At 40.6% G+C, this 12,659-nt stretch overlaps 1 protein-coding gene across 2 annotated transcripts in view; it reads right to left on the reverse strand.

Annotated features, from left to right (window-relative positions):
• VPS39 (VPS39 subunit of HOPS complex) overlaps positions 1 to 12,659 on the reverse strand; it is a 65,372-nt gene that overhangs the window by 19,855 nt on the left and 32,858 nt on the right. For both annotated transcript variants that reach the window (XM_017516291.2, XM_017516292.2), the window contains 4 exons: positions 11,775 to 11,958; positions 6,317 to 6,437; positions 6,085 to 6,205; positions 1,560 to 1,689 (listed from right to left, as the gene is read on the reverse strand). In XM_017516291.2, the coding sequence (XP_017371780.1) occupies positions 1,560 to 1,689; positions 6,085 to 6,205; positions 6,317 to 6,437; positions 11,775 to 11,958 (556 nt within the window). The remainder of the gene's footprint in view (positions 1 to 1,559; positions 1,690 to 6,084; positions 6,206 to 6,316; positions 6,438 to 11,774; positions 11,959 to 12,659) is intronic.

Consider the following 12,659-nt stretch of genomic DNA (forward strand, 5'->3'; position numbering starts at 1 on the left):
AAGAGGCAAAGTCTGAACTTCCTTGCCTTGAACCTGGCAGGACCCTTGTAAACCAACAGAATATAGCAGAAGTGAGACACAAAAAGCACTGAGGCTTCTGCCTAGGTCTCTTGGACACTCTTTCTAGAAAGAGCCAGCTGTTATGCATGAAGACACTCAAGCAGCTCTGGAGACCCACTTGGACAAGAACTGAGACCCCCAGCTCCAGCCAGCACCACCTTGTCAGCCATATGAGTGAGTGAGCCAGATTGGAAGTGGATCTTCTAGCCCGGTCCAGACTTCAAATGACAGTAGCCCAGCTGACATAAAACTGCAACTGCCTGAGAGACCTGAAGCAAGGACAGTGCAGCTGACCCTTTCCCAAATTCCTGACCAACAAGTACTAACAGAGACAGGTGATTATTGTGACTTTACACCATACAGTTTTGGGGAGATTTGTTAGATAGCATTAGATAGCTAATACACTAGTAGGGGGCAATTTTTATCAAGGATACAATAACAGGGGAAGTGGCAGGTGCAATGGCTAAGGAGGTGGCTATGCCAATGCAGGATGGCCCAGCCTGTCCTGGCTATAAACTGATCACTGTCTGGCTTCCTCTTTCCAGCTAGGAGGGCCTCCAGAGCTCCCTTCATTTCCATCTGTTCCCCAGCCTAACCTCCCATCAATTTTGTGGGTTCTTCTAACTGTCATTATCCTAATATTCCAATAAACCCTGCTTAATTGATCCAGATTCTACATAAACAATCCAGAGTTGGTATCCATTGCTCACAACCAAGAATCTTAACTGATACAGGGAGTTACCACAGTTCATTACTGGCCAAGGTTGAGGAATGGTGGAAAAAAGGCAAAGCAATGAAGAGGAGATACTAGTATGATAATAGAGTCAAACCAAGTACGTATAGATTAGCAAAAATGGAATATACAGAAATGAAATTCAATACTAACAACATCAAATACAGAACACTTGTTAAGTGCCACACGCTATTTGCAGCACTTCCTAGAATCCTTACAGCAAAACTCTAAGGTAAGCAGTAAATGATCATTCTTTTTTGCAGAGGAGAAAGCAGAAACACAGAGAGTAACTCTGCCAGACCTCAGGCAGACTCCAGGGTACCTGCTCCTTGCCACTACACTCCTGTCTAGAGGTTTCAGGACACTAAGAAAAGGAAGGGCTTCATGGCACTGCCCTGTTTGGCTCTCGAAAATAATCAGCAGTTTAATCCAAAGACTTTGGTCTAGAACAGTGTTCAATAAACACTAGCTGATCAAATAACCATTTGTTGAACTGAATGACTTTCTGTTACCTTCCTCTAATGGCAAGGGCATATCATACTGGAAAACTGGGAGTCCACATTTATTGAGAAGACCAAATTCATAGGATTGGGAGTACAGACACGTAACCACGGTGGCCACCCCACAGGATCTTGCTAGGTATGAGGGTCAATTTAGCTGAGCCCAAACTTTCTCCATTCTCAGAAGTCTGGGATCATTTCTCCCCACACTTTTCAGGCTCCCCTCTTCCATTAGGTCCTTATACTAAGGCCTCACCGCTTGTTACCTGTGCCAAGTTTAGCAAAGACCTGCATGGACTCATCAAAACGCTTCTGGCAGAAGAGATTGAAGGCATACAAGTTCTTGATGTGATGAATTTGTTGCTGCTTTTCACTGTCGGAATCATCTTTCATTTCCTATTAACACAGTAGAATAGGTAAGAGGTCCCACATTTAACAAGTATTTGTTCAGTATGTTCTTGATGTTAGAGAAGTAGCTAGGAGCTACAGACACCAAAGTGTACAGGACAGCCACATGGTATCCACCTTGCAGACTGCCTTTACAGTCTACCTGTAAGACTGCTAAGTAACTAAACAATTAAAACACAATAGAGTTTCTACGAGATGCCTAACCGGTTCCCTGAAAATTGTCATGGTCATTAAAAACAAGAAAAGATAAAATGTCACAGACCAGAGGACACTAAGAACACATGACAACGAAATGCAACCTGATTTCTGGATTTGATTCTGGAACAGAAAAAAGGACAATAATAGAAAAACTGGCCAAATCTAAATAGTCTAGAGTTTAAAAATAAAAAATCATGTGGGAAGGGTCCCCAATCCAGTCTGAGTCGGGGAGTCCAGGATGGACTCCAAGAGGGACCCAAACTGAGACATAAAGGATGAGCTGGATCGGGCATGGTGGCTCACGCCTGTAGTCCCAGCACTTTGGAAGACCGATGCGAGCAGATCACATGAGGTCAGGAGATCGAGACCAGCCTGGCCAGCATTGTGAAACCCTGTCTCTACTAAAAATACAAAAACTAGCGAGGCATGGTGGCACAAGCCTGTATGTAATCCCAGCTACTTTAGAGGCCAAGGAAGGAGAATTGCTGGAACCTGGGAGGCGGAGGTTGCAGTGAGCCGAGATCACGCCACTCAATTCCAGCATGGGTGATAAAGACCGAAACTCCGTTTCAAAAAAAAAAGATGAGTTGGAGTTAGCTAAGCGCGGCTGGGCAGGTGACAGGGAGGGGAAGAGCAGCATGTAGTCCCTGGCAAGGGAGACAGCACATGTGCAAAGCCCTAAGACGGCAGAGGGAGCACAGTGTACTCAAGGAATGAAAGACATCTGGCATAGCTGGCACAGTTGGGAAAGGTCTATTCTCAGTAAAAGCTAAATAAATGGAGCTGCTATCAGCTTTGTCTCTTCCTCATAACCTATTTTCCCCTTATACCTCTTTACCCAATCTTTACAAAATCTAGATTTTCTTTCAAAATGTCTCTCAATTTCCCTCCTTCTTTTCTTTTCCTATTGCCACCACCCTAGTCCAAGCCATCAACATGTGGCTGTCCCTGGTCTCAGCTCTCCTGCTTGGTGCTTCAAAGGCTTCCAAAACCTGGTGCCAGCCTCCTCATCTAGCTAAGTCCCAAACACTTAGGCCACACCTTCTCCAATTAGGACAGGCTCCAAATGTGATAGACATCGGCCACATTTTTCGCTTCCTTCACTTCCTCTCCATCTGTATGCTCCATTTCCTGCTCTTGATCCTAATCTAGCCTATTCTTAAAGGGTCAACTCAAGTGTCCAACCTTAGGCTGCCTTTTGCAGCCCACAGTGAACTGTCCCTCTCTGACACTTGACTCCAGGACTTATTAATGCTAAAGTTTAGTATGTAATTTCCCTCTGAAAGTTCCATGTATGTTTGCTTTTCTATTTAAATAAAAGGTTACAGCTGGGTGTGGTGGTTCACACCTGTAATCCCAGCACTTTGGGAGGCTGAGGCAGGCGGATGACCTGAGGTGAGGAGTTCAAGACCAGCCTGGCCAACATGGTTAACCCCGTCTCTACTAAAAATAAAAAATTAGCTGAGTGTGATGGCATGCACCTGTAGTCCCAGCTACTCAGGAGGCTGAGGCAGGAAGATCACTTGAACACGGGAGGCGGAGGTTGCAGTGAGCCAAGATCATGCCACTGCACTCCAGCCTGGGTGACAGAGTGAGACTCCGTCGCAAAAAAAAAAAAAAAAAAAGAGATAGCTTCCTCCCGGACTAAGATGATGTCAATCAACCTTTCTGGGTCATAAAAACGGCAGAGCACAAAATAAGTATGATCCTAGAAAAGAGAAGAAAAAATGGGAGCCCACTTCCATTTTCTTTACCTGAGATTAAAGCACTAGGAAGATCACTGAAAAGAGAGACCTTCCTGCTAAGAGAAATAGACTAAGGAGTTTCATACCGCATAACCTTTTTATAAAGTTCAAAAACTAAATACATTACTTCTATATATTAAATACATGTAAAAAATTAAACATATATGTTTAATCATTAAATATCTATATTTTTCTTTTTTCCCCTTGATCCTAGGACTTTATTACATATTTCAAATATATATTAAACAATATATATTAAACATATTTATATATTAAATATATATGTAAGAGTAAGGTCATGATAAATACAAAATTTAGGATAATGATTACATCTGGAGGAGAGGCAGAGGGATGGGATTGGAGGGACTATAACAAGGTATAAAAGATACGGCTCTTGGGTAGGATGGTAAGTACATGGGTATTCATTTGTCTCTGATTGGTTTCTGGTGATATAATTTCTTTTTTTTTTTTTTTGAGACGGAGTTTCGCTCTTATTACCCAGGCTGGAGTGCAATGGCGCGATCTCGGCTCACCGCAACCTCTGCCTCCTGGGTTCAGGCAATTCTCCTGCCTCAGTCTCCTGAGTAGCTGGGACTACAGGCACGCGCCACCATGCCCAGCTAATTTTTTGTAGTTTTAGTAGAGACGGGGTTTCACCATGTTGACCAGGATGGTCTTGATCTCTTGACCTCGTGATCCACCCGCCTCGGCCTCCCAAAGTGCTGGGATTACAGGCTTGAGCCACCGCGCCCAGCCCATTGTATTATTTTTTAAAATGAAAATAAAATAATACAGGACAATGCATGACTACAAAAAAAAACAGTAAGATGCTGAAATTCAGTGCTCCAAGAAAGCAATCATCTTTATGAAATATTAACTATGTCTATTAAGATTGGATTTTTAAGTCCAGAACATATATATCCAAAGTAAATGTGCTTCATGAGCAGCCACCATAGGTAACTACAAGTATCTGCATTCTAAAAAACTGCTTTCCTTTCAGAAATAGTTTACAAGACACTCTAGAAATTCAGTTTCATTACGATTATCTTCATAAAAATCTCTACTTTAAAGTATCACTATCTGAGGCTGGGCATAGTGGCTCCCATCTATAATCCCAGCACTTTGGGAGGCTGAGATAGGAGGATCACTTGAGCTCAGGAGTTCAAGACTAGCTTGGGAAATGACGTGAGACCCAATTTCTACAAAAAATTAAAAAATCAGCTGGGTGTGGTGGTATATGCTTGTGGTCCCAACAACACAGGAGGCTGAGATGCTGATTACTTGAGACCAGGAGGTTGAGGCTGCAGTGAGCAAAGACTGCATCACTGCACTCCAGCCTGGGTGGCAGAGACCCTGTCTCAAAAAAAAATACAAAAAAACAAACAAAAAAAACCCTCAAAAAACATAAAAAGACATAAAGTAGGAATATCTGGCTTAACAACTAGGTTAGGCTCAGAATGACTTTTGGTGGTTTCCTAAAAGCAAATCCATCCCCTACAGATGACAATAATCATCACTGAGGATGTTTAAAAGAACAAGACACAGACTCTGACGTCAATCTTCAAAATGAGAGCATCTTTGGAACAAGAGGTGGTCACTGTTTTGCTGTGAACAAGATCACTTGCATACATTAGAGTAAGCATCATAAACATAAGACTGCAGCCTGGCTGAATACAATAACTGGAAGTAGTTTCAGAATATCAAAAGAAAGCCTACTTATCCAAACATAGGGGTCTACTGTTGAAAGGAATTTTGAGGGATCCTCTAGTTGTTGCATTCAACTTGACTGTAACAGCACATTTATGATGGTTACTTTACTTTAACGTATGCATTATGTTTAATCTTTCAAGACCATACAATATATATTAAATTATTTTATTCTCCTATTCTTTTTTTTTTTTTTTTTTTAGATGGAGTCTCACTATGTCACCCAGGCTGGAGTACAGTGGCGTGATCTTGGCTCAAAGCAACCTCCACCTTCCAGGTTCGAGCAATTCTCCTATCTCAGCTTCCCAAGTAGCTGGGATTACAGGTGCCTGCCACTACACCCAGCTAATTTTTGTAGTTTTAGTAGAGACAGTGTTCTGCCATGTTGGCCAAGCTGGTTTTGAACTCCTGACCTCAGGTGATCCGCCTGTGTTGGCCTCTCAAAGTGCTGGGATTACAAGCATAAGCCACCACTCCTGGCCTCTCACATTAATTCTACACAGTACTATTAATATAATTGACATTCATTCTACATTTGACAGATAAAATGAAAAAGTAAAATCACGTAGAGTTACATAGATATTTTATGGTGGGGTCAGACCCAGTATCCAAGGCCCCTGACTTTCAGCTATGTCCTTATTCTACTAATCCAAAATAAATATGAACACTGAAACCCAAATCACCTACTTTCAATAACAATAAGGAAGGCAGACTAGTCAGGAACAAGACTTACTGCGAGCTGCAGAGCCAATTCAAATTGCTTGTCCTGGAGAAGCTGTTGGATTTGGGTTGCCATGGGGACAGGGATGAGTCTCCAAACAAAATGATTGCTGGCCACATAGATAATGTTTGATCTGGAGGTAAGAGTAAAAATATTAGCAAAAGATCATAGGCTTTGTGATGACACAGCTGACTTTACAACTTTGGGAAAATATGCAGCCATGGTAAAGAAAAAAATTCCTTACCCTCCTGAGGTAATGAAACGAGGCCTTTGCAATTCAATGCTTTGGACCAGAAGCCTTGGTTCAAATGTTCGGATCTCCACATATCGAGGCAACACTGCGATGATGTAGGGAGGCTGGTGCTCTGTGAAGGAGAACATATAAGGCAGTTGTTCTGGTCTACGGCTTTGGGTTTATGGAGTGTTTCAGCTGCTTATTCTAAGATGTATTTAAATGGATCAACAAAAAGTCCACTAGTCAAATATCAAGCCGGGATCTTACACATTGATTCAGAAAGGAAAAAAACTGGTCTGTAATCCCAGCAACCTGGGAGGTTGAGGTGGGAAGATTGTGTAAACGTGAAGTTTGAGACCAGCCTAGGCAACTTTGTGAGACATTGCCTCAACAAAAACATTTTTTAAAAAATTAGGTGTGGTGGCACACACCTGTAGTCCCAGCTGCTCAGAGGCTGAGGTGGGAAGATCCTTTGAGCCCAGGAGTTTGAGGCTGCAATGAGCCACAACTGCACCACTGCACTCCAGCATGGGTGAGAGTGAGATCCTGATTCTAAAAAAAGAAAAAAAATGTTTTGCTCGAGTTACGATAAGAGAATCCCTTGCACAAAAGAGATGCATCAGCTTTGCTGACAGTCGCCTTATCCCACTCCTGTCTTACTGACCAAATAACTGGATAAAAGTTTCACTTGCTCTTTTTTCATCAGTCACAAAGCCACGCCAGAAAATGCCAGTTGCAGCTGCCCCTGCGGTGCATCAGTGGGAGAAACAGGTAACAGAACCTCTTCTTTCATTCTCTTAGAAAGGGCGCGGGGAAAAAGGTAAATTCTACTTTCTCTAAAATTACTCTAAGGGAAGAGTTCCACATTTCTAGCCAATGTTGTTTCTGCTAGAAATTTTCACGGAGAAAAGGTGTGATGCCCTACCTGATGGCTGCTATGGTTTGATCGTTTTTATCCCCTCTCAAACTCATACGTTGGATACTTAATCATCCCCAGTGCAAAAGTGTTGGAAAGTGGGGCCTAATGGGAGGTGTTTAGGTCATGAGGCTCCACCCTCATCAATGGATTAATGCACTATAAAAAGGGCTTATGGGAGTGGGTTCTCTCTCTTCTATCATGTGAGAACAAAGAGCTTATCTTTCTCTTACCCTTCTCCTTCCACCATGTGAAGGAACATCAAGAAGGCCCTTACAAGACACCAGATGCTGGCACCCTGATCTGGGACTCCCAAGCCTCCAAAACTGTAGGGAAACAAATTCTGCTTTTATAAATTACCTAGTCTGTGGTATTCTGTTATAGCTGCACAAATGAACTAAAACAACGGCTTAATGGTAGAAGGTAGATGGATGGACTTCTCAGTGCAGGCATTTTCTATTTGATACTTGCTGTCAAGTCTTAAAATTGTTTTCCTCTATTATACACATCTAAAAAAAGCCTTTCATTCATCTATCCACGACCCCAAATTTACCCTTGCTGATCCAGTACAAATTATGGGTTATACTCCTTTTCTTCATTCTTTCTCTCTCTTTTGGAAATAGCTTTTAATATATCCACTGTATTTTTCTGTACTTATTGATGTGACAATCCAAAGCTTAAAATGCTGGATGAAGCAGAACAATTCCACACAGTGCTAAAGAAGTCAGTATGTAAAAAGCAGAGCTGACAAAACCATAAAATCATTGCAAATCAAGTCTTCTGACATTTGAGAAGTGTATGGTGAAGGAGATTTAACATAAACGGAAGGAATTTAGAAAATAAGCAACATAAAACACATCTTTAAAAACACAAAATCTCAGAACAAGACTGAATAAGGATCTGCCTTACCTTACAATGAGCTGTAAAATAAATTGTTTGTATACTACATTAAACATAATTTCACTAACTCAGAGACAACAGAAATATTTTCTATGACTATATTCCATAGTATATCAAGAATTAGTAAAAAACCACAGTGAGATATCACCTTATACACCTTTAGGATGTCTACTATTTAAAAAAAGAAAGAAATAAAGAAAAGAACATGTGTTGATGAGAATATGGAAAAACTGGAGCCCATGTGCACTGTTGGTGGGACTATAAAATGGTGCAGCCGCTATGAAACCAGCATGGTGGTTCCCCAGAAAATTAAAAATAGAATCACCACATGGTCCAGGAATCCCATTTCTGGGTATACATTCAAAACAATTGAAAATCAGGACTTCAAGGAGATATTTGCACATGCATGTTCATAAGCAGCATTACACACAGTAGCCAAAAGGTGAAAGCAACCCAAGCACCCACAGACAGATGAATGGATAAACCAAATGTGGTGTATTAATACAGTGGAATATTATTCAGCCTTAAAAAGGAAGGTATGAACCTTGAGGACATTATGCTAAAGTAAATAAGGCAGTCACAGAAAGACAAATACGGTGTGATTCCCCTTATATGAGGTTATCTAGAAGTCAAATTCACAGAAGCAGAAAGTAGAATGGTGGCTTCAGGGGCTGGAGGGAGAACTGAAGAGTTATAAATGGGTATAGAGTTTCCATTTTGCAACATAAAAAGCTTCTGAAGGTCTATTGTACAACAATGTTAACATACTTAATACCACTTTATACTTAAAAATCGTTCAGGTGGTAAATTGTATGTTATGTATTTTTTACTACATTTAAAAATAAAAATGTTTTTAAAAGTAAAAACGCTAGTAAAAAGCAAACCACTAGATGCATAATTACCACACAGAAATTTAACTTCAAAGAACATATTCATAAAAATAATTTACTAATGTGGCTAATCTGCTATGAATTTATATTCCTAATAATCCTTTTTTTTTTTTTTTTTTGTGAGACAGGGTATCTCTATATAGGCCAGGCTGGAATGCAGTGAGTGGTATGATCACGGCTTACTGCTGCCTCCATCTCTCCCAGACTCAAGTAATCGTTCCACATCACTCACCCAGGTACTTGGGACTATACGCATGCAACACAGTGCCCAGCTAATTTCTTAAATTTATTTTTTGTAGAGATAGGGTCTCACTATGTTGCCCAGGCTGGTCTCAAACTCCTCAGCTTAAGCAATCCTCCTGCCTCAGCCTCCCAATGTGCTGGGATTACAGGTATGAGCCACTATGCTGGTTTAATTGTCCATTTTCTGATAAAAAGTTTTTCCTATTATAGTTGCAATTTATACTATCAATGAATAGGACGATAAAATTTCAAAGCTAAGAGGGAACTCAGAAATGAGTAACCTAAGAACTAAATCACATTTATATCATTTTGAATGCTACTGCTATTATGCTGATATTTTTCATCTTAAAAAAAATTAAAAGCATATTGTTTTATATTGAATTTTTTCTTTTCTTTTTATGCTTGCCTCATTTTAAAAAGTTAGTACAATTTTCTTTTATGCAAACTTGTATAAAATATGTAAAATTTCTTTTTCCTTTTAAAATCTGGCCAACTCGAATATGTTCTCATTTAACTAAAAAGGTAATCTATAACAGAAACCTCTTAGGTTGTCATATCTTATGTTGACAATAGAGATGGTCTGGATCTCGTTGTGTCTCTAAAACTGGGAGACTGGTTGGTGTACAGCAGGCATATAAATAATGACTGACAAAGATAATGATGCAATTGTTCTGCAAGCATTTCCTAAGATGCTCTGATGTTTCAGGCACTCTACTATGTAGTAAGGACTCAAAGTGGATCAAGACATGTATCCAGGCCTCACAAAACTCCTACAGGAACAGACCAGTCACGTGTGACAAGCTGCCATGACGGAGATGCCTGAAAGGGTTATGGAAGCACCGAGGAGAAGTCACTAATCCTGCCTGCAGGTCAGAGGAGACCTCATAGGGCAAGTGCCTGAAAATGGACTTCAGCAGTAAGGCACAAACATAGTTTTGAAAATCACTGATAAAGGCCCCAGCCACTACCAAAGGTGGGAAAACAGGAACTCTCATATTGGGAAATCAGAAACACACTTGACTATTCATCCACCAAGGTTCCTCTTCTGAAGGGAAAACAAGGTCCCCTAGAATATCAGGAAGCCTCGTGTAAAGCCCTGTAAGTCCCTCAAACTTGTTACTATCCATAATCCTGGGCCTTCTAAAACACTGACCTTTTGATTTCTCTTCCTTCTGGTCTACTCATCTCTAACCACCACCAGAATAATCACCCTAGAATATGATGCTTTTATCAAGACATTCTACCATTTAGGAATCCACTGGCCTCCCAGACCAGAACACGGACATCTAACAAGCAGCCCTATTTCACTGCTCTAATTCAGACCACGTGTGATATGTCAGACTCTGTAACGTCCTCTCCCAAATCACCATGTATTTCTTTGGACTTCTACTCATTTATCAAACTGCTTTCTGCCTAGACTGAATGGGAATTTTTCTTCAAGCCAGATTCCAAACTCCCTGCCTGACCTAGCTCAATTTTATCTATGTAATGAAACTTCTTCTGATTAATTAAACAACAAACTTCCCTTTCTCTGAACTACTGAATTTTAACTCATCCAATTTCATACCATAAGCAGTGCCTTGTTCTGTCTCTTTATGCAAGACTGTAACCCTTGTCTCCAGAGATAGGGGTCTTTAAAGACAGAAAGCATGTCAGTATGTCCCACTTCACAGCAGCAGCTATTTTAGTAATGCTCACTCTTCTGACCGAAAATAAAATGCTGCAAGGGTGGTTATATTCTTCCAGGCAATTCCACTGTGGAAAGCTGGGAACCTCAGGCAAGCATAGGAACACAAGCACCTAATGTGTAGAATAGAGACTGACACCCAAATGTTGTCTGTGCCTCTAAGCTACAAAAAAATAGCAACAATTAAAAAACCCTTCAACATGGAATTACTACTACATCAAAAACTCTTCAATATGGAGTCACTCATACTACAGGAATACACAAGGAATTTCCACTAATTTCCAAATGTAATCTATTTGGCAGAGGACACAATTAAAACTCTTAAAAAGGAGGAAGAAAAAAACTAAGAAGTGAAAAATAGCAGGAGATAATCACTTCCTAAAATAAACATTTCTGTTTATATGTTTTCCCCCTCTAAAGTAAAATTCAGCTTCCTGCAATAACTAGACTCTTTTTTCAAGCGATTCTCCTGCCTCAGCCTCCTGAGTAGCTGGAATTACAGGCATGCACCACCATGACTGGCTAATTTTGTATTTTCAGTTAGTAGAAACAGAGTTTCTCCATGTTGGTTAGGCTGGTCTCAAACACTCGACCTCAGGTGATCTGCCGACCTCAGCCTCCTAAAGTGCTGGGATTACAGACATGAGCCAAGTGCCTAGCTGACTATCCCATTTTTAATGACCCTAAAATGTCATCTACTAATAAGAAGGGGAACTGAAAGTGAATGGCACAATGTAAATGAGTCTGCTAAAGCTATGAACAGGACTCCGTTCTGCAGGAATGGCACACAACCCCAGCCCAAAGTGGGAAAACAGCTACTGTTGGTCTCACCCATGGCCACTGGTATGTCCGTCCAGTTCAGGGCACATTTCTGTGTGCAGATCCCTTCCTCATTGAGTACCACGGTGAGATCATCTTGGCCCACAGCCACTTTTCCATCAGCCAGAGGTGCAACTAAGGGCTCCAGCTGTTTTCCTGTTGGAAAGAGCTCTTTGATGGACCCCTTTCCATCCACCTATAGGAAGACACAGAGTGAGTCACCTAGCATTTCCCAGCTAGAGGCACAAACACAGGCTGGAAAAATCCAGATAGAACCCAAAACCTAGAGAAGCCAATAATATTCCTTGTTTGACATAAGAAAATGTTACAGAGTTCATTATAATAAGCTTTGTTATTGCAGTGTAAAACCAGTTCACATGTTCTCTAATGCATAGTAAAGCATCTAGCCTGGCAACTGACAATGCCAGGTGCTGGCAAAAATGCAGAGCAACTAGAACTCGCAGTCACTGCTGGTGGGAATGCAAAATGTTGCAGCCATTTTGTTTGTTGGTTTCTTATAAATTTAAAGATACACTTACCATATGCCCCAGCAATCTCATTCCCAAGCATCTGCCTGGGAATGAAAATGTATATTTACACAAACACTTGTATGCAAATGTCTATAGAAGCTTTATTCAAATTTGCTAAAAACTGAAAACAACTTTATCCTTCAACTGATGAATGGATAAACAAACATCCATACCATAGACTACTACTGAGCCACAAAAAAGAATAAACTGTTAACACACATACAATGACATGGATGAATCTCCAATGCATTCTGCTAAGTGAAAGAAGCCAGAATATAAAGTGGCTTGTTCTGAAATAACAAAAAGATAAATAAAATAAATAAAAAGAAAAAAAGATAAAAAAAATAAATAAAAAGAAAGTTAAAAA

Source organism: Cebus imitator, unplaced genomic scaffold (assembly GCF_001604975.1).
Source record: "Cebus imitator isolate Cc_AM_T3 unplaced genomic scaffold, Cebus_imitator-1.0 Scaffold579, whole genome shotgun sequence".
In the NCBI taxonomy this organism is placed as follows: domain Eukaryota; kingdom Metazoa; phylum Chordata; class Mammalia; order Primates; family Cebidae; genus Cebus; species Cebus imitator.